Consider the following 22,261-nt stretch of genomic DNA (forward strand, 5'->3'; position numbering starts at 1 on the left):
TACACTATGTGTTCCTCACCAAGTTGACAACCCATTCAGCACGTTCTCCTTTATTCTGCTTGAAACAGCGAGTAGTCGTGGCGCCCCGCCACGGTGGTCTAGTGGTTATTGCGCTCGACTGCTGACCCGCAGGTCGCGGGATCGAATCCCGGTCACGGCGGCTGCATTTTCGGTGAAGGCGAAAATGTTTGAGGCCCGTGTACTTGGATTTAGGTGCACGTTAAAGAACCCCCGGTTGATCTAAATTTTCGGAGCCCTCCACTACGGCGTCTCTCATAACCATATCGTGGTTTTGGGACGTTAAACCCCAGATATTATTATTAGTAGTAGTTGTGGCGTTTTTAAAGACTTACCGAACCTTATTCCATTATAATACTGCGTATAGCAAGAGGATTCGCAAAACGTATCGATTCAACTGAAACGGTGGCTGATATCAGCTGTGATAAAGATGCAGCTCATCTGTCACATTCAACCGTCCTTTCTGGTGTATAAGACGCTTTCTCCCGATAACAGCGACATTTCTGGTGTTATAGAAGGTTTACAAATACACCTAAAATATTTTTTTCCCTCTCGAGTAATCGGATAAGCATATCGTTTCTGCATATGACGTCACCCGAAATTGAACTCACCGACAAAATTCTGCACCCTAAAATAAATGTGATACTCCTTCGTCCTAATATAGGATGGGAACCAAAGCGTGATTCTATTAACAGATAGCCAGAGAAAGGAACGGAATCTCATAACCAACTTTCTTCGATATCAGATGACAGAGCCACACATCCCGTGATTTCATTCTTGATTTCTTTTTTCGTTTTCACGGTACAGCCGTTTTAACGCTGTCGACAGTGTTAACATTAATCCGCACGTAGTTAACAGGGCAACGAAGACATTTCGGCGCACTCGAAGCGGATCTCGTTAAAGCGCCGAGGAAAGGAACACCAGATGTACCGCGGAGACAGCAGAGCAATGGCCGACGGCGTGACCACAAGACCGGTCAGCGCATCGCAGCGAACGTAAACACGACATCGATGTAACGTCTTCGCTATCAAGCGACGGTGATCTCAGCATGCAAGTTGTGCCTCGAGCTACGAAAAACACTGGCTAGCGAAGGGCCTCTCCCCACGCGACACAGCGACGCTCACCTTGGCGACAGAGGTCCCTCGACGCCCTACTTACGGCCGAGCACCGAAAAGATGGAGGCTGCCACCCAGTGATGATGGTGATGGTGGCCATGCAGTGCATGCACTATTGTGACGGTTTGCCACGCCACGAGCGGCTAGACGAGATTTTAAAAATTAATGTACTAGAAGAAAAATCCCGTAACGGCTAATAAAAAAAAGATCGATAAGTTGGCGATTATGGAGGTAATATTGCGGATTGTTGAACGCCTGGCGTGAGTTTTGTTTTCTATCGAAGGGTAAAGAACAGTGTTAAACGCGCGCGCGCTCCCTGCAAGTTGATCGGGAGCGCATTTTTAAAAGGTGTTCGTGCATCACGCTTAGTACGCGGCGATGGTATAGTGGCGGTCAGCTGCTGACCCGAAAGTCGCGGGTTCGATCCCGGTTGCAGCAACCGTATTTCGTTGGAAGCGAAATGCTGCGATGTCAGTGCACGTTAGAGAACACCAGATGGTGTAAATTTCCGGAGCACACCACTACGGCGTGCCTCATAATCATGTCGTGGTTTCGACACGAAATTTTTACCGAGCGCCACGTTTTTTTGTTTTCACATAATCACATGGTGTAAACCTCTACTTTTATCTCTTTATTATTATATCTTTTTACAACTCTAAGATGGCGCGGACAACATATGAAAAGTCACAGTGAAAAATTTGTAAAGGCCATGGAAAATCACAAACTATAAAACAACACTGCTCATATGATTGAAATTTGATTCGAGAATGTATCAGTCATGGCAAAAGCAAGGGAAAAGACCGAAAGGGAAATTATAAAAGCCTATTTTATAAGGCAGTACCACGACAAATGCGTAAGCATGCCGTCGATATCGCTTTCGGACAAAGAAATAGTGTTCTTAAATGGCCATATTTAATTTTGGGGTTAACACTTTGGGAAGGTTTCCTTCTGTTAACCTTTTGATGAGGGTTAGCTGCTGTGCACTCTTTTCGCATATTATGTTTCCCGTATGACGCCTTGTAAAGTTTTTAGATGGTTTTAAGTTGCGAATCTTGGTGTTTTGCCTCATGGTGTGCTTCATCGTTGGTGCTCTTTTGTAGATGGCTTTCAATCATATGAGCAGTGTTGCTTTATAGTTGTAGTCATTTTCCATGGCCTTTACAAATTTTTCACTGTGGCTTTTCATATGTTGTCCGCGCCATCTTAGAGTTGTAAAAAGATATAATAATAAAGAGATAAAAGTAGAGGTTTACATCCTGTGATTATGTGACAACAAAAAAACGTGGCGCTCGGTAAAATGAGGTGTTTTTTCACAGCTCTGTCCACGGTGCAGTGTTGTAAATGAATCTTGGTGTTGTGCGCATTGACACGTAAAACGCCACGAATAACCATTTCCATCACGCCTAATAACCATGTTTGCAACAGAGTTCATCTGCAGCTCAGATTAGTTTTCGACGCAATAACTATCGTTCTGTGGCTCAGTGTCTGTGGCGTACTAGTGCTGAACACGAGGTAGTGTGTTCGATTCCCTATCGCGGTGGCCGAATTTCGATGAGCAAGAAATGCGAGAACGATCGCGTACTTGGATAATCACATGCACACCAAAGAACCTCCGTCGTTTTGAGATATTCCGGAAGCCTTCACAGGGGTTGCTCGGCGTGGTTGATGGCACGCGTTGATGGCACTGCTTTATTTTGAAGAAAGTACAGGAGGAAGCAAAGGGTACACGGTTCGCGGGATACGAGGATAAACTGAAGAATCCGAAGAAAACTACAGCATAGACGTGGCAGAGACATAGACAGTCTCTACACTGTCTATAGAGACACGGTCTTGCACAGTTTCTTTACTGATAGGCTAAAAACTCGCAGATCGGCTTTTCGTCAACGGAATAGCCATGTTTTTTGAGGGGCAAGCCGTTGTTTGCAGAAGAGTAGATAAGGTTTCCTCGTAAGTAGCTGTACATAAAAGCCTGAAGAACGGAGGCATCCATGCCTAACAAGTGGGTCGAAATATTTACTGCGTACGTTGCAAGAACGAAGCTTATGTATGTACTGTCGCAACGGAAAGAAACGCGAACAGCGGAAAGAGTGGCTTTCAGCCCAGTCGAACTCCGACATGCGTTGACTGTCGCTAGGCGAATCTGCGCTTTCAGCCGGCGTCACCTTAGCGCTAGAATCTCGCTCCTGCTGGCGCTATCGCACGGCGTGAGCGTTCCGAATGCCAGGCATGACTGGCAGATGATAAGCACATGCGGTGCAATAACGTCAACCGGCCCAAGATTCTAGCGCGAAGGTGACGCCGGCTGAAAGTGCAGATTCGCCTAGCGACAGTCAACGCATGTCGGAGTTCGACTGGGCTGAAAGCCACTCTTTCCGTTGTTCGCGTTTCTTTCCATCGCGATAGTACATTTCACAGGAAGGACAGGCGAAAGCGCATTTATGCCACACTGAAAGAAGGCATGAGAAATAAGGCATGTTCATCTGCGTTGTCATCGACATTCACGTGGATATCGCGACGCCAACAGCTGAGACCACTCCGCGAAGAGACAGTGCACGCGCATAAGCATAGGCTCATATCCTGGAAAACTACCTTCCTTTAGTAATATGTTGCCCGAGGAAGAGGCCTCGGCGGTTCCTCGTCAGCCTCGACATCAGTGCACGGAATTATTGATGCGGCGGCGTAATTTTCCATCCAGCTCACGTCAGCGATACACTCGTATATCGAACTGCGCCGTGCATCCGGAGCAGGAGGAAGACTGCGCGCTGCCGCGTCCCGCTTATTGCGAGTTCCATGAGAACCCCGCCTGGCTGAGGATATGTGTGTGCACTCTATAAGGGCTCCTAAGTGGATCGGTGCCCACCTGGTTTGTCTGTAACGTCTTGCAGCAATTTCTGGAAGCGACGAGCGCACGTGCGAACAAGTTGATGCTGCGCTAAAAATAGTAGCGCGGCACAGAGATTAAATGAAAGATGCAGCTATGCGGAGCGATCGATGCAACTGTACAAGGCAGAAATTCAGAAGATGGAAGATAGGAGATGAAAAATTATTGAACACGGCGTGTCACTGGAGTCAACGCGATCACAGTGCGTGTATGTGTATGCTTCGGGGTGAGGGGGGGGGGGGGGAGGGAGGTGAGTAGAGGTTTAAGGAGAGGAAAAGACGGTATTCCTGCAGCCCTTGTTGTGTGATCCCTTCCAGAAATAGCGTCTATTCCTCTCCTTCAAAATCAACCCTCCCCCTTTCACCCTCGAAGCATATACATACACACACGAAGGTAAGTAGTTGCACCCTTGAATAAACCAAGACCGCTTATCGAGACGTTCGCTCCAGCGACGGCCCGTGTTCAAGAATGTTTACATCTCGAGACGCATTACGGAACACAGCAGGCCACACAGTAAGTCATTTGTTCTTATATAAAGCATAGTTAAGCATTTTATACAAATTTCGAAACGATAGCCGCCAAAGTGCGAGACATACTTTAACAATCCCATATACAAAAAAGAGCTAAATAATGTGTCAAAATGTCCGCAACGCTCCTTCCGCTTGGCGACGTATATTGCCACACGCGCTTCTTTTTCGCATTTCGTTAGTTCGCATGTTCAAGTGCCTACTAAAGGCACTATTTCATGCGAAATATGGCAGCAACCAAGTTTGCTCAACTAACACTGGCATCTAACACTTTCCTGGACGTTTTAATTAATAGAGTTAACGCGTTTTTCCTCTTCTTCGTCGTTCACTACACTGACTACTCTGCAAAACGAAACAATGATTTCAAAGGCAGTTAAGGAAGAATGATTACTTCGGTAAAACAAAAATAGCGCCAGAATATGTATAGCCATCATCAAGGGTGTCACACGAAACGTTATCCGTAAATTGACCGAACGATGAAGGAGACCACGAAATAAAAAAAAAAAACTTTCCTAATCAGCGAGCTTCCGCTGAAGCGCAAAAGCGAGAACCGGCGTTACATGGCCAGCCGACTCACAAGGAGCACTCGGAGCAGCAGCGACAGTATAGTTATCAAGCCACTATATGTGCCGCGTATTGTACCCAATTGAAAGAGAAGTAAGGCTATTCTTCCAACGTTAACATACCGTGGAAGCGTTCTGTATCAAATTCAACGTCATCGTGTGTTGGCTGAACGCTCCTCAAAATAAACTGGGGTCGGTGCATGCATACTGATAAGCATGCGTTCTACGGAAACGCATTAAAAAATGGACGGAATCGTTGGAACGCGATCAGAAGCATTTTAACGGGTAATGCGTCCTTTAAACACGTAAATAAGCATTCAACTGGTAGAAATACGCTTGATATATCGCAGAGATTTGTACCTCGTGGCGTTGTTTCGAAACGGACACGTCTGCTGACGCGACGTGCTTGCTGCTACCCTAATAAGGCCTAAGACATTTCCGAGGTGAAAAAGAAAACCGAGATTTGAAAAAAACAAAAACAAAATCCGATGCTGCGCCACGAAGGCTTCCTGCATAAGATTCTTGGGGAGAAACCACACGTTCGATATGTTCATCACGCGCGCCTTATCTCGTGTTCGGCGCCTCTAACGCAACAGCCCAGCGGACAAGCAAATGCACACCATCGGCATTGAAAAGGACTGTGGAACGGGACTGCACGTCGCTATATGGACATGGCACGTACTCTATGCAAACTGCAGCATTGCAACGCAGAAAGGAAGCTGCTTACGAGGGAGAGCTTATGGAAACGATTCGACGAGCGTAGAAAAAGAAAAACTGTTTACATCGATGGTATCGCTTGCATAGGAAGAGCCCAGGGCGTTTTCGCAATACAATTGCAATCCTTATGCATCGACTATTTCCCTTTCTTTCGATCTTTCCATTTTTTTACTTGGCCAATTCTACTTTGTTATCCCTTGGTGACGATAATTTGCACTGGTATTTTCAATAAAGCAAAGGCGGCGACGACCAACCATCTAGCCTGCTTGATGTAACCAGTCTTAATCAGGATAAGGTAGTAATCGAAATGACAGGGACAATTGACAACCACCCTTTTGTAGCACGATGCCACGAGGAAATCCGTACGGATTTCTCAGCAAGGAAAGCTTCTAGTCGAAGAAAAATTCGTCCTGGTCCGGGAATCGAACCCGGGACCGACGCCTTTCCGGGACGGTCGCTCTACCAATTGAGCTAACCAGGGTGCGAGGGCGAATTAGTCAACAACTCGAAGCACATGGGCGCACAATACTGCAAATGAGTTCTGTGGAATCCCGCAAGGTGGCGGAAGAGTTATGAAAGGGATAATTGAAAGGGTTATATAAGGGATTTCTTCAACTAGAAGCTTTCCTTTATGAGAAATCCGCATGAATTTCCTTGTGGCTTTGTGCTACAAACAGGTGGTTGAAAAATGATCCTTTTGATAACCCTTCCGTCACCTTGCGGGATTCCGCAGAACTCATTTGCAAGTTAGAAGGGTGGCGGCTTGGGATAGTTGGTAGGTCATGACAATTGTTATAGCGCAAAATCCGAACAAAGACAAAAGGTACACGAAGAGGAGCGCTAACTTCCAACTAGGTTTATTGTGCAGAACACGAAAATATATAGGTGACACAACCACGTGACAAAAGATGAACAATGCAAAGATGAGGCAGGCGAAACATTCAAACACCAAAAACATACAAAAAGAAACCCAAGGAAACATCAAGGAAAACCAAAAAACCAAAAAAACCAAAGAAACCAAAACAAAAAACCCAAGAAACCTAGTTGGAAGTTAGCGCTCGTCTTCATGTACCTTTTGTCTTTGTCCGGATTTTGCGCTATAACAATTGTCATTTGCAAGGCAATCGAAATGCACAGAACTTGTACGCCTTGTTACGCATACTTGTTTTGTATTAATCGTGATCACATATAACTGGTTAAACAAGCGCTATCTCGCGGCGCATGCCACGCCAGAATGTATGGGAACATTCACGGTTGTTTTTGATTGTTCAGATTACATTGTAAGCACGGCGCGTGTGATGGAGTTCATTCTAGAACTAACGCGAGCAGCACCAGAAATAACGCTGGAATGTACGATGGTGCGTATAAAAGCCGACGAGTTTCACCGACGATCAGATTATCAACAAACGACGGGCGTGCTCGTCACTATTGCAGCACTGGGTGTTACTAGCTCGTACAGTCAGTGTTACCTGTTTTGCTGGGCACATGTTTGCCCAATAAAGAATTCAGCCTTTACCGGCTTGATTACCACATTTATCCACCGTCACAACCACGTGACAGTATAGGGCCACTCGTCAATGTTTCTCCGCTCAACTATAGGCTATAATGATAAATGTTGGGGTTTTATGTCTCTAATCCACGATATGATCATGAGGGACGCCGTATAGTGGAGGGCTCCAGAAATTTCAACTACCTGGGGTTCTTTGACGTGCACCTAAAATCTAAGTATACAGGCCGCTAGCATTTAGCCTCCATCGACTATATGCTATCCGCTAATATCAGCTAATATTTTTCTTTCTATCGAAACAGACGTCACATTCAACACCACCTCCTTTGTAAAGCGACAGCATTCGCCAATGCTCTAAATAAATAATAATGCAAAAAACTTGGCCTTAATGTCCATAAGCTACATATCGAGCTTAGCAGTAATAGGGCACTCGATTACTTCTGTCAATCTGTAATCCTTCGAAGAGCCACTAAATGCAGGGGCCGCGATTCCACCCCCACGGTAATGTCTTTCCAACGACCGGTATTCGACCTCACAACATGGTGGCACAACGCGAAATCCACCGCGGTCGCACGTGGATTATAACCTACAGCATTTCACGGCACGAACGTTACACATCGCAACGTTCAGGCTATAAAAGCCACCTCGAAGCTCCACAAAAGGAGCAAGCGAACTTTTGAGGATCGGCGAAGAAGAAGAAATAGCTCCGATCGGCCTTCGTCCACGGTCAGACGCCATTACCGCGGGCGTATAGAAAGGCGTACCTTTTACGACCGAATGCGGGCGCCGCGACGGTGGTCATTTAATGACCGAGCCATTAGGGAGGGTCGCACGAGAAGGAAAATAGAGTAAAAGAGCGTGGGAATATGAAATCCATTAGCGGATATTTGATACAATACTCGTCCAACATAAACTATAGACGCAGCGGGAGCACCCCTGTTTCCCACATAACCATTTAACGACTCGAAGGCAGTGCAATACACCACACTGTATGCAGTAAAGAACTTACCTAAAATACATACGAGCCGCATGCGCTCGCATGGAAAAAAGAAAAATGCTGTTTTCGAAACTCGCGCGCTATACGTGTTCCCCGTCGGCTATCGAAGCGGACATATGTACTCGGGTTTCAAATGTGCCGTTCTCTTTTTTTTCTTATTATTAACTGTCGACGCACCGCTTGCTAAGACTGGTTTTCGTGAAACTGTTTACTGTATTCCTCACTATATACCGCCACGTCATGCGCATTAGCAGCGACACAAATGCGAGCGATTATGGATCGAAGGACCGCTGGAAGAGGCTTACGAGAGATAAGAACAGGCCGTGCACGAATCAAGGCGTATCTACTAAGCATCTGTTTACAGCTCAGACTTTCTATGCAACTCAACCGTTCCGAAAGATATTCGGCTGGAAGAAATTCTCCAAGCCGAAGTAACCAGTCGTTATACTTTTCCGAAAATCTGACTATAGACATCTATATATATGTTGTAAAGTGATTTACCTTCCAAGACTTTTGCTATTTTGTCTACAATGTGTATAACCGATACATAAAGATGATATTAATTATAGCACCTATCTATTTTAGCCAATGTCTCGTCAATACATTGTCTGTCACCTAAAGGGCGCTAGTGTTTAACCTATACATTATCCTCTCTCTAGGAATCAGGCATAGTGAGTAAGTGAAAACATTTATGTTATAGAAGGGCGCACGAATATATGTTTCATTCTGTAAGGACCATCCGCAGGTTAAATGGAGCACTTTATAAGAAAGTGTGGCACTTTTTACTTCATCCGACGCACTCAAGTCACGCGCATCCACAATATGTCTAATTTTTCAAAGTATGAACCTTGCCTTTATTCTTCTTTAGTGAAAATCTGAAAAAAAAAGTGACGCGGCGTCCACTGACATCTCGAAGGTGCCTTGCCCGTTTTTCAGCCAATGGCGGGCTAGTAGGTTTTGCTAGCCAAAGGATCCACTGCAACATTCACTTAACCAAACCGCGATGATACCAATGGTATTTTCACACTTTTAGATATGGCAATTGTACGTGTCCGTAGCTCACGGAAACTTCCTTGTATTGCTACGGCTCTCTCACTCATCTTGACAAAAGGTCACAGAGGTTTAACCTGTGCATTATCTCCAGTAGGAATTACGCATTGAAGAGAGATAGATAGAGAGTACAAAGTGGCTGTTTACTTTGGAAATGGAAAGCTTTTGCTGGTGGACGCACTGTAACTGTGTAGCTCGAGCAGCTGGCACCTGAGCAGCGGTCATTAGTGAATGATGGGTAGTACAGCACAGGGAGAACGGAATAGTACAAATGGGTAGTATATAAATGTGTACACAGAATGGCGTAGTGAGTCATAGTTCGCTTCCAAACAGTTAGTTGTAGGGCTAGCGGCTTCTGTATCTCGCGAAGGGGAGTGCGGAAAAGGTTCATTAGCGGTCCGTAGTTCGTTTTCGAAGTGATCACACCGGCCCTGTTACGTCACGCGAGGCCGGAATACTTGAGGACGTCGCGTAGGGTTCCATGAGAAGCCTCCCGCGCGCGTAAGGAACCGCGCGGCCACAGCAGCTTCTCGGCGCTGTCGGCCGGCGGCCCTTGAAGGGCAGCGCGGGCAGGCAAGCGCAAACAGGGCGTCGTCAGGGGTCAGAGGAGGTATGTCAAGCGCAGGGGCGTGGCCAGATATATTTATAACATTTTGGGAAGAAGGAGAGGGTCCGATCCCGTTTATGTATTTTAGTGTGTGTCTGCATGTGTGCGCGTATATATACACATACAAAATGGCAGGATTAGGGGGGGGGAGGGTTGGACCCCCCAAGCTGCACGCCTGGCTACACCACTGGTCAAGCGGCTGACCTTCGTCCGCAAGCTCCCGAGCGTAGTGATACGAGCACACGTGTTTGTGCACTAGCGATCACTCAGTCGGCGGACACGTGCGGCGAGCAGCCACTCTTGTTCCTACTTCCCGGAGACCAGCCTCGGGGAGAGAATGGTACGGAAGGAAGAAGTGAAAGAGCTACAGAAAAATGCCTGCAGAAAAACACAGAACAAGGAAAGGCGTAAACAATGCGAAGAAGTGACACAAGAGACGTAATCAAATTAAGCCATAGATGTAAGAAACAAAACAAAGAAAGAAACCAGCAAAGGTTAGGAGGCAACGAGAGGGCCGGCGCGCCTTTTCCTTCTGCGAACCCCTCCTTATGACCGAGAAGGGTGCTTCCCCGCAGAGCACGACTCCCCGGGGGCGGGGTACCGCGACAATTTTTAGCAGCTCTCTAATGGCGGCACGGTGGCCGACTATAGTGGGCCGCCCTTTTCCCCTTCGAGGTGCTTGTGTCATGCACGCCACGGCCGCTCTCGAGCGGTAAATGCCGCGGACTCTGCCGACAGCCGGCGGTTAAGAGAACCATTATAGCTACGCCCTCTCTTAATCACGCGATTTTTTACGTAAGCTATATTAAGAGCCAGACGCGTAGCCAGAAATTTTTTTAGGGGGGGGGGAGAGGGGGGTGTTCAACCACCCTTTATGTACGGTCGTGCGTGCCTTTGTATGTATGCGCGTATATATACAAATGCAAACTTGAAACATTACGGGGGGAGGGCAGTGGCGTAGCCAGGGGGTGGCACACCGGCCCTGTGCCCCCCCCCCCCCCCACCGAAAAAAAATTCTGCCTACGCCCCTGGGGGAGGGGGTCGAACGATCCATCCGCCCGCCCCCTCTGGATACGCCAATGTTAAGAAAAAATCCTTACCATTACAGATTTAGAAAACGGTGACACGTAGCTAATGCTTCAGTGTGTTGATATTTGCAGGAAAATTTGCGCTAAACTAGAAAAGGACAACACAAAGAAGGAACACTTAGACAGACAGTGCGCTCGATCTGTCTAAGTGTTCCTTCTTTGTGTTGTCCTTTTCTAGTTTAGCGCAAATTTTCCTGCATAGTATGAACCAACTAGCCCCTCAAGACGTCGTGTTGATATTTCTACGTTTTGATCATAGTGGATGTTCCGAGTGACATTACTTGTTACTAACATACATTCACAAAACGTCATTGGGAGTAGGCGAATTTTTTCGCGCGGTTCTGATTTCTCCGTCGGTGTGCGCCAGCTGTTGCATCGCCGAGGGCGCAATGCCAACGGGCATGAAAGTCCCTAGATATAAGTGTAATACATTTGCACAGAATTCACCGCAAATGAACTATCCCAACCGTTTAGCATCACACCTCAGTGGTGGTTCTTGCTTTAGCGCTGCCAATTAAAGGAACCAATGTGAGGTTGGCCGAAAGCGAGATATCGGTGCACACGGGAAATTTCTCGAGAGAATAAGTGTGCCGACGAGAATGGCGTAAAAAGTGACGGCGCTCAGACAGCGACGAAGAACTGAAACACGCGTCCAGATTAAAAGGAAGTACACATTAATCGTTGTAACACGTGTAGGCGTGCAACCTGCTTTGACGACACATTTATTCTACTTCGACATTGTAATTATGCTCCGAGGGAAATCGTGGAAACGTTTTACGCATCACAGCACAACGAGGAGTGTGCGAGTGACCCATCTATCACCATGTTAGATAGAGAGCTGACGCTACTTTCCTCGTATGTTTGAAATCCAGTCAAGTCACGTGTTTGCTGTGTGCGCCCAATATGGATTCCTGAATTGTTTGGCGCAAGTCTGTATATATGGTTTAAAGTCTGTAGTTTCCGAAATAAAAACCAGTTTTTAGAAAGCACTTGTCCTTGCGTATCTTTTTCTGTGTCCCCGTTTGTTTAGCGGAAACTACGCCGTATCGCAGTGACGCTTGTTTTAATTAACTCTTTAGACCTCGTCTCAGCACTTGAGTTCCATTCAAGGCACGAGTATTGCGTGCTGGAACCCGGAGCAGCGAACGAGTTGAGGCGATAACAATGACACAAAGTTAAGCTATATGGTTGGAATTTGTATTGAAATAAACGTGGGACAACACGAAGAAGAAAGCGAAGGTTGAAGGAGAGGAGAGAAGGAAGAGGGCGGACGAAGTGAAAGAAAAGCGGGGGATCCACTCGCGCCAAGACATTCCCGAGCTTGCGAAGCCCTACGATATATTGATTCTCATCCGGGAACGACTTGGCACAGCTTTAGGAGGAAATAACAACACACACACACACACACACACACACACACACACACACACACACACACACACACACACACACACACACACACACACACACACACGTATGTGCAGCGGGCTCACACACAGAAAGGGGAATAAAAAAGTGGCAGCGAGTCCGGATGCGAGAGGAAAATAAAATTCAACACCTCCCATTAATCAAGAAGGGATTCAAGCGAGTCTCTTTCGTTCGTGGACATAAATAAGTAAGAACACATAAGGCAGCGGAAAGAATGGGAGAAAACGCGTACGGGTACTGCACGAGATCTCGCTCAATAAGTTTCAAGGTCGAAACGCTGTAGACTGAGGCGTCACCTTCTGACGTTCTTCGCAACTACGGGGGGTGATAGAAAACGGCGGGGTTGCCCCGTGGCGTACAGATATTGCGGGATGTAAAATAAGTAAGGATACCAGTCTTTACGTAAACCCCAGTCGACTTGACGGACGTCGCGGCACCAGCAAAGCCACTGAGTCGCGCAATTTGCATAACCAGATCGATGCAAAAACAAAGCGGCGGTCTCCTAGCTAAGTAGATTACTCCGGTTTGAATGTTCAAGCTTGTAAACAGATGACGTGTCCACTATTCGGGAACACTGAATAAAAAAGGAGGAAATGATAAATGCATCCACAGGGCGTGATACGCCGGTCAAAACAAGTTCAATTGCGTAACTAGGTCAGAATGAAGCACATGCGTTTATAGAAACTCTCTTTTGGCGCTAGTTGGCGATATGAAATAATTGCGAAATGAATTTATAAAGTGGAACCGAACGAAGCTTAGAAGTTTGACAAAACTTATTGCGAGACTTTATGATTATATCCCAAACTAAACTCGTAATTCGACCGGCTGGGCATTATGCGTCGCACGGCCGTCACACAAGGTTGTGACGTTATCAGGCGCACTGGCAGGTCTGGCCAGTGGCCAGATCTCTTTTCGCCCGCGACATCCGTGCGACCTAGCGAGCAAAGAGAAAACTGCTTTGCGCGCGGTATATTCAAACCGCCTGCATTCACAAAGCAACCTTACACATACTTATATTTTGCCCTCCTTACCTTTCAGGCACCTTAACGCATTTCATAAACAAACATTATACTCAAAGGATGGACTTGCGAAAAAATGGGTTCTGCGGAAAACCGCAAGGCGGCGGAAGCAACCGCCCGTTTGTCAAGGAAGTCAATACGGATTTCTCAGGAAGGAAAGCTTGTAGTTAAAGAAAATTTTTCCTGCTTCGGGTATCGAACCCGAGACCAACGCCTTTCCGGGGCGGTCGCTCTACCAACTGAACTAACCAGAGTGCTAGCGATTGGCAGCGCCAGGGCGAATTAGCCAGAAACTCGAAGCACATCGAAGTACTTTAAGTTCCTGGTTCGATCCCCGGACCAGGACGAATTTTTCAACTAGAAGTTTTCGTTTCGGAGCAATATGTACGGATTTCCTTTAGGCTTCGTGCTACAAACAGGTGGTTGTCAATTCTCAGGCTAGACTTGCACGTACCGCTCAACACGTTTGACGGGCGTCCACAACGTTCACTTGATGGCGAAGTGCTCGTGTACCGTTCGATTGCCGCATTTATTTCGTGCAAAGGACAATCCCATCTCTGTCTTGAAGTCCTCACAAAACAATATAATGGTGAGTGAGACAGCTACGATGAGCGCCCCGCGCCTTCAGGCGCACTAACAAGCGGACCTGTGCAGAGACAAACACAGACTAGCCACACCTTCGAGTTCGAATCGTCGCTTCGTCTTGACGTCTAACATGGCAGCACTTGACAAGTGGACGAGTGCACAGAGCGCTAGCTAGTCATCGCCATCCACACTTGCTGAGCTCCAGGGTTCGACTCCCGGCCACGGCTAGACACTCACAAGACCCTCATTAAACTATTTTGCTTTCTAAGTCTAGTGAATGGTTAATTTCTACCGTTCTCTGCCGGTTAAGTCTACTGTTCTACTGTACCCTGCGCACTGCCACCCCCCCTCCTCCCGGCTACGCCAGTTATGCTTAGACTTGATCGCTGAGGTGTACTTTCACCTCGGTTCATCTTCGATTCCATTATGCACTAATAATCATCTCTAATCTCTCGACATACTACATTAATCCCCCCACCCTGTACCCCTTGAAGCTTTCTACAGCTGACACGGTACTACGCTACCTCCGCGATAGTCCCACGCGTCTTTTGGTACCAATCGTGTACCGGATGCCGGATTCATTTACTCATGAGCCACATAATGGCTTTCGACTTCACAAATTTCTTGCAGTCCATCGCCATCTCTTCGGCTAGACCTTCAAATAACAACTGACCACTGACGAGCTGTGTATACTTTCCTGATACTATAGTTGTCTTTTTTCATTGTTGATACTCTTTTTCAGATTGTATTTTTAGTGTTTGTATGTACTCACTGCTGCAATATCTTGCTATGCAAGATGGCAGTATATGTAAATAAAAAATGAATAAATAAAATGTTCTGTTATCGCCGAGACGACATCACAACTTTCACTTAAAGAGGACATCGTCACCATCACTTCATTATCTGCTTTTCAATACCGTGTTGTTGATCACCTTTAACACAAAAACAATATTCAGTGCTTATTATTAAACTAAATAAAACCCCAACCCTTATGTAATGCCCACTCAGAAAGGGAGTCATTTAAGGTAATAAAGTGAACTGAACTGGATCTACTACGCACACGCTAGGATGTATAAGGTCAGCATCTTCTTCCGTTTCACAGAAGACTAGAATTCCCTATCCGGGTCTATTTGCTCATGCCCATCCCAAAAGTTGCATCCGTCGTCCAAGATCATAGTACATCCTTACCTGGTCGTCAATTGTATTTGTTGTTCATGCTTGTTTTTTTTTTTCATCGCTGCGTGTTACCTTGCTGGGTATATCTCCCTCTGTTAACCCACGTCTGTCACAACGTTTATAGCGCTTGTTGCGCTGCAGCATGTACAAATAAACGAATAGTTGACTATGTTCCATATACAAGTGCTTGTGTATCCGCGGGGAGAGCCTCGTTCTCGCACAGGCGTGCGCACGGTGGGGCAGAGGGGTGCAGCTTGCCGCCCCCCTAATCGAAATGGGGGCGCCCATTCCGCACTATATACTCAGCTGGACCGCCTACGTCATTTATTAATGCGCGGGGTAAGGGCTACGCATGTTTTTCGACAATAATGGCGACCACGAATCCCCCGTGTGGCACTGAAAGAACCGTTTACATCCCGCCTTTACCGCGGAACCAATGGTAGGCATTTGACGTCATCGCTACATTTTCAACTTTGCATCCATTGCGGAGCTCGTTTTATTTCGGACTCGACCAACGGGGGATGGGGGGGGGGGGGGAGGGGAGAGGTGCCCACCCCAATGAAGAACCCTGCGCACGCCTACGTGGCTACACGGGGGTCATTTGCAGAGTCTGTACTCACAGTCCTTGGGCTCCTTGAGCTGCGTCATGTCGGCCGACGTGGTCGCCTGATTGGACGCCGTGGTGGCCGGCGGAGTGCAGGGTGCTGACTGCGTGGGCGCGCTCAGCCCGTTGCCTCGGACCAGTGCCGACGGCTTGTCCCGGAGCACTTGCTGCTGCTGCGACGCGGCGTGTCCGCCGGCACCACCTCCCTGAGGAGTGGCGGGCGCACTGGCGCTCTTCTGGGCCGAGGGAGTCTGCTGTTGCTGTTGGCCGTCGAAGGCGTCGTACAGTGTCACCGCCACCACCTCCACGGGGCCTGCGAACAGGGAGCAATGCGTGAGCACCGGGAGAGGCACGCTTCGAACGAACACAGGTGCATACTATGGAAAACAATGCCTTAACTACACAGTACCCGCACTTGAGTTATTAATGAACATATCTCATAGTTCACGGGGTCTGGTGGCACGGCAGAGACTAGGCAGAGGCGCCATCATGACCTTGGCGGGACTTGGGCTAAACCATTCCGACCTGGAAGGCTCTAGGAATTAAGGTACGCCACAAGAATGGAACAGCTCGTCTCTATATGGGAGCGCGTCATATCCACTATGTTTCGCTACCGATATCTCACTCACGTTATATGTCAATGCACAGAAAAATAACTGTACGGGCTCTATCCGCAGTACTTTGTGTGACCACCCAGTATGTATTGGACTCTGCCCTAAGACTGTGCTCATTTTTATACGCCACATATCGTATATTTACAAAGTGTTTCCAATTATTTCTATCTTTTCCTATTGTTTTATTCGTTCTAGTTTTTCTTGTTTTTGTGTGTTTCTTCAATACTACTATCATGTTGATGGGATAGCCGGCTCTAATGTAGCCAAAGTTCCCACGTTTTTCTTTTTTTTTTTTCACATATAAATAAACAAAGAAAAACACGGCTAAAACTATTATAATTCGTTACGATTTGGTTTTTTCACGGCCTATCCCAGAGAACTCAAGCAGATGTATGCGGTTTCTATGTAGTATATTGTTGTCATATTAACCTGTATCATTTCGTAGACACTAAGAGGAAGCGTGAGTGCGAAACATGTTGAAACATATGTATGCTGCTATATTTATCTATGAGTATGTATCATATGTATAAGCGTGTATATACGTGTACGCATACGTGATGTTGCCTGCCTGCCAAATGCAAGGGTGGTAGACTCGTCAAGCTGTTCGAGGACAGCTTGTATTCTACAATGCCCCCATCTGTATATGTTAATGAAAACCAGCAGATAATGAAGCCAAGGAAAGTGTAGGGGTAGCTCAATCAGCAAGAGCATCGAGCGCGTAATCCGAAGGTTGCAGGTTAATAATAATAATGTCTGGGGTTTAACGTCCCAAAACCACGATATGATTATGAGAGACGCCGTAGCGGAGGGCTCCGGAAATTTCGACCACCTGGGGATCTTTAACGTGCACCCAAATCTAAGTACACAGGCCTCAAACATTATCGCCTCCATCGAAAATGCAGCCGCCGCGGCCGGGATTCAATCCCGCGACCTGCGGGTCAGCAGTCGAGCGCCATAACCACTAGACCACCGTGGCGGGGCGAAGGTTGCAGGTTCGATCCCTGCCGGGTGCAAGTTGCCTTTTCGAACACTTTACTTTTCTTCACATCTATATCACAATTACTGCAGTACACTTAAAACAGTGCAATTAACGTCCCCTATAGTTCATTCGTAAAGATATGATAAATAAAATTCGTAGTTTTTAAAAGGCTGCCATCCTCTTTCAATGCCAAAAATAAAGAGAGAGAGAAAGAGTGAAATCGGGTATTAAGTATTCTCTGGTATATCTCTGCATAAAATAATATACAAAAATAATTGCGACGACATTTCGAAGGGTGCTGAAACGGAGCTCACCACGAACAGAATCAACATATATTACACTTGAAAGTTTCGCGATTTCTTTCCCAAAGCACGATACACATAGGTTTGCGGACCCGCTGCGGTGATCTAGCAGCTATATGTGCTCGACTGCTGACCCGAAGGTCGCGGGATCGAGTCCCGGCCGCAGCGGCGGCGGCGTTTCGATGGAGGTGAAATGCTAGAGGCCCGTGTGCTTAGACTTAGGTGCATGTTGAAGAATTCCAGGTGGTCAGAATTTCCGAAGCCCTCCACTACGGCGTCTCTCATATCGTAGTTTCGGGTCGTAAAAACCCAAAAATTAATATATAACGTATAGATTTGCAGCTCCAATCCCATTGCGATTGCAGGAAATTTTAACTCGTTCAAAGAAAGCGCATTATACATCGGAACGAGTTTTAGTTTTATTCGCAGGCACGCGCCAACCCAAGCAGTTGCATAACCTTTCCACAGGCGGCGCTAAGAGTCCCCGGCGCCACCGGTGAACGCGTGATGATGTGGGAGCGGCTTGAGCAGCGGGCACGAGGCGGCGCCAATAGTCCCATGAAAGACATCTTTCAGAGCGCTGCGGCGCGAGAATTGCGTCTTCCACCATACGACGAATACCACTGGTTCTCGATGCATCGCTTATTCATAACCTGCCACCTGCCATTGTGAGCGGAGAAAAATGTATGAAGATACACGGTCTGCATCACTGGCGTAGCCAGGTAGGGGGGGGGGGGGGGTGCTGGGAGGCTTCGACTCCCCCCCCCCCGTCCCCGAAATTTTTCAGTTTTTCGTGTGCATATATACACGCACACATACAAATGCACGCACGAACATGCATAAAGTATGGATGAACACCCCCTCCCCTTCCCCGAAGAAATTTCTGGCTACGCTACTGGTCTGCACCACTGTAGTCTGCACCAAGGAATTATACCAGCCGAAAACAGACGAACACAGGAAACGGTGAAGGAGACAGGAAAGCGGCTAGTTGTAGTCTACATTGGTGCAGAGCTGCTGCATAAGCCTGCTTACATAGTACTATATAACGGGACAAAAAAAAATAACAAGAAAATAAGGAAGGGAACGACAGATATTTGTCACCTTAGTGCGCGAAATCTTACAAAAAGTCACACGACCAGTGACCACCTGCGCGCCTCATGGGTCAAGGCACCTGAGCTGCGTGTTCACGTAGTCGTTGCGGCGGTCGCGTGACTAAAAGAAAATGTAAAAATGCAAAACGGCGTTCGCGTGATATAAATCCCAGTGTAAAATAGCCACACCGGATGGCTTTCGCCTTCGAGTCGTCTTATAGGAGAGTGCATAAGGAACCCTGCGAGATTTTTTTAACTTTCTTGATCTTGCGCGTAACATATTTTATTCATTTATTTGAAAGTACCTTAAATGACCACGTGGGCAATGGGTAAGGGGGGCGTAACAGAAATTGCATACACAAAAGATATAAACCAATTTACATGAGGTAAGCAAAACGGATATTCAATAACACAGCATGTGAAACAAAGAAGTAGTACAATAAAAATGCTATAAAAGGTCGATGATACAGGAACCAGGCACAAAAAGGTAACATCAAAAAGTGCAATACAAGTTACATAGAATAATTTTGTGCACAATAAAATACATAGACAAATACAGGTGATATAGCCGATACCATGGAATAAGGGAGGGTGGGTGGGTAGGACTACAACATGAAAGCCATCGCACATGTGACTGTGCAATCAACTGAATGACCCCTGAAAACACTAATCATTACCTATGATAAGTTAGGCAGAACATGGTTTGCTGGTGATATGCGCGTTAAGCGACTGCCGAAATTTCACCGAGTCAGCTTCCACGACTGTAGCATCAAATAAGCTATTCCATAGTCGTATGGCACGCGGAAGAGCCGAATAGTTGAATGCGTCTGTGTTACCGTAAAGTCGCGTCGAAATTAGATTATTTTGTATTCTACGAAATGTGTGTGGTGATGAATGCAGGCCTAAGACACGATGGTCGAAGTGGTACACATATTTATGGAATAGCGACAACAGGGCAATATTACGACGATCACTTAACAGCTCGAGGGAAAGAGAGAGTTGTATTTGTGCCACACTTGAACGATAGTTATAGTTTTGAGCAATGAAACGAGTGGCCCTGTCCCTCAATACTCGGGTACATAATGACACGGCCATCGCGTGCAAGCCCAATTTGTTCAGTTCAGCCACTTCACCCGTCACAGTGGTCTATAGTGATTATGGCACTCGACTGCTGGACCGAAAGACGCGTCACCGCATCTCGGCCTCGGCGGCCGCATTTCTGTGGAGGCGATATGCTGGAGCCCCGTGTACTTTGATTTAGGTGCAAGTTAATGAACACTAGATGGTCGAAATTTCGGAAGCCCTTCACTACGGCGTCCCTCATAATCATATCATGGTTTTGGGACAAAGAACCCGAACAATTATTTTCAAATCAGCCACTTCAGTGAATGTCCTTCCTCTCATCTACTAAGGAGGGAAAACGAGAGAGAGGAAAGACAGAGATGTTAACCAGTTTGGCATAACCGGTATGCTACCCTGCACAGGGGGAAGGGATGGGGGAGATTGAAAGAAGAGTAAGGAAAGAGAGGGGAACACACACGCACACACATAACTTCACAGCGCAGAGCGGCAGTCTTGTGCGGTATGCGGCATCATTAAAAAGTCTTCAGCCGCTCGTGCAAGTCTGTTGTCCTTAGGAATTTGAGCAATGCCTTGGTTGCTTGAATTCTCGATTACTTTTTAGGATGACATTGGAAAATAGTTTCTAGTGTCATCGTTCGGTTGTGAAGACGAGCGAGAGCGAATAAGAGGGAACGTCTCTGCGAAGCGTAGCGAGCACAGTCGCAGAAGATATGCTGCAAGGTCTTCTCGGTGCCGCAGGCGTCGCAAAGAGTGTTGTCGGCCATCTCTATCCGAAACGAATATGACTTCGTGAAAGCCATTCTTAGCCATAAGCGGCATAGCAGAGTGGCCTCTCTTCGGCGGAATCCAGATGGTAGTTGAAGTCGCCGCAAAAGAAAACTCCCAGGCTGCCTTGTGCATTCGCCTAAGACGACTCGAATGCGAATGCCATCTTGCTTTTCTTCTCAGCCGATGTATTAATCCTCCCCAGCCCCCCTTCCCCCCATGAGACCTTTCTGCCCCTAAAGTGGTTCTGCAGTGCCCCCGTGTCACCTTTGGCCAAGCGACGATGTCATATGATGACGTCACCATGTGACGCCACATTATGTGACGTTCCAGTGACGTCACCAATATTGGCGCTGTGTGACGTCATGATGACGTCATATGCTGACATCATCACGTGATGATAATATTCTGCACCCCTCGTGTTGACGCCGCCGACGGTCAATTTTCGCGTTTGATGAGGCATCTAAGGCTTACGCCTTAATAAAGTAAAAGGTAAGGAAGGGAGAAGCTAGGAATTACCGGACAGAAATAGTGCGTCATCGACGTGGGCCTAGCGACCTGAATAAGGGACGCACAGGGAACGAACAGGAAGGCAAGAGGCAAATAACAGGGTCGCCGGGCAAAGGTGACCCACTCTGCCTGCCGCTCGTCCGCTGACAAAGCTACGCACGAACGCAAGTACACGCAAGAAGGAACGAACGAAAGCGTGAAAGCGCGCTCCCATAATGGAAAGCCAGCAAGGAGACAGACTTGGCCATGGCTCTTCGTACCGTTCGAATCGTTTCTTACGGCATGACATCGGCAGGAAGAAAGCCCAGGCTACGTTTTCGTACGGAGTAGCTGTAGAAGCAGAGGGGGAGGAGCGAAATGTTAGGTGTGCGTTCTGCCGCTTCCGGGATCGAATTTGCGCGGCCCCGTGTACGTGTACGCCTTGGCGATGCGACTGCGCGCCTCAGTCTGCGTACACCGGCGCAAGAGCGAAAAATGTTTTAGGGGCGGGAAAGTGGTGCTTTGAAAGGAAAGCGGCGCGAAGGAAGACAGCTGTAATTCAGCGCTGAGCTTGCGCGAACATTCAGCGTGTGGGCTCACGGACGATTCGATAAAAAAAAAAAAAAAAAAAAAAAAACTCGCTTACAACTTGTGCATGTCGCTATGCGACACAAAAGGGTTCGGAAGGCTTTTGCGACGTTGTATTGGAATACATTCCTGTTCATCGACAGTTAAGTTCCTTGCGTGTTTTCTAGCAGGCTCTATATTTGACGTATGTAACGATTTCATCTCTCTTTCTTTCTTTCTCCTTCTCGCTCTCTCTCGACACACACACACACACAGATATATATATATATATATATATATATATATATATATATATATATATATATATATATATATATATATATATATATATATATATATATATATATATATATATATATATATATAATATATATATATATATATATTGTGGCGAAGCAATTCGTATTGTTTAACGGTTGCGTTCTCCAGCGGCTCCTAGTGGGTCGTCCTCTTATAAACGCCGCTCGC

The 22,261-nt window shown here is 46.9% G+C and overlaps 1 protein-coding gene across 1 annotated transcript in view; it reads right to left on the reverse strand.

The window, feature by feature from the left end:
- LOC119404686 (cAMP-dependent protein kinase catalytic subunit 1) overlaps positions 1 to 22,261 on the reverse strand; it is a 319,288-nt gene that overhangs the window by 136,772 nt on the left and 160,255 nt on the right. The window contains exon 3 of the mRNA XM_037671304.2: positions 15,899 to 16,195. Within this exon, the coding sequence (XP_037527232.1) occupies positions 15,899 to 16,195 (297 nt within the window). The remainder of the gene's footprint in view (positions 1 to 15,898; positions 16,196 to 22,261) is intronic.

The sequence above is a fragment of the Rhipicephalus sanguineus genome, chromosome 9 (assembly GCF_013339695.2).
Source record: "Rhipicephalus sanguineus isolate Rsan-2018 chromosome 9, BIME_Rsan_1.4, whole genome shotgun sequence".
NCBI lineage: Eukaryota > Metazoa > Arthropoda > Arachnida > Ixodida > Ixodidae > Rhipicephalus > Rhipicephalus sanguineus.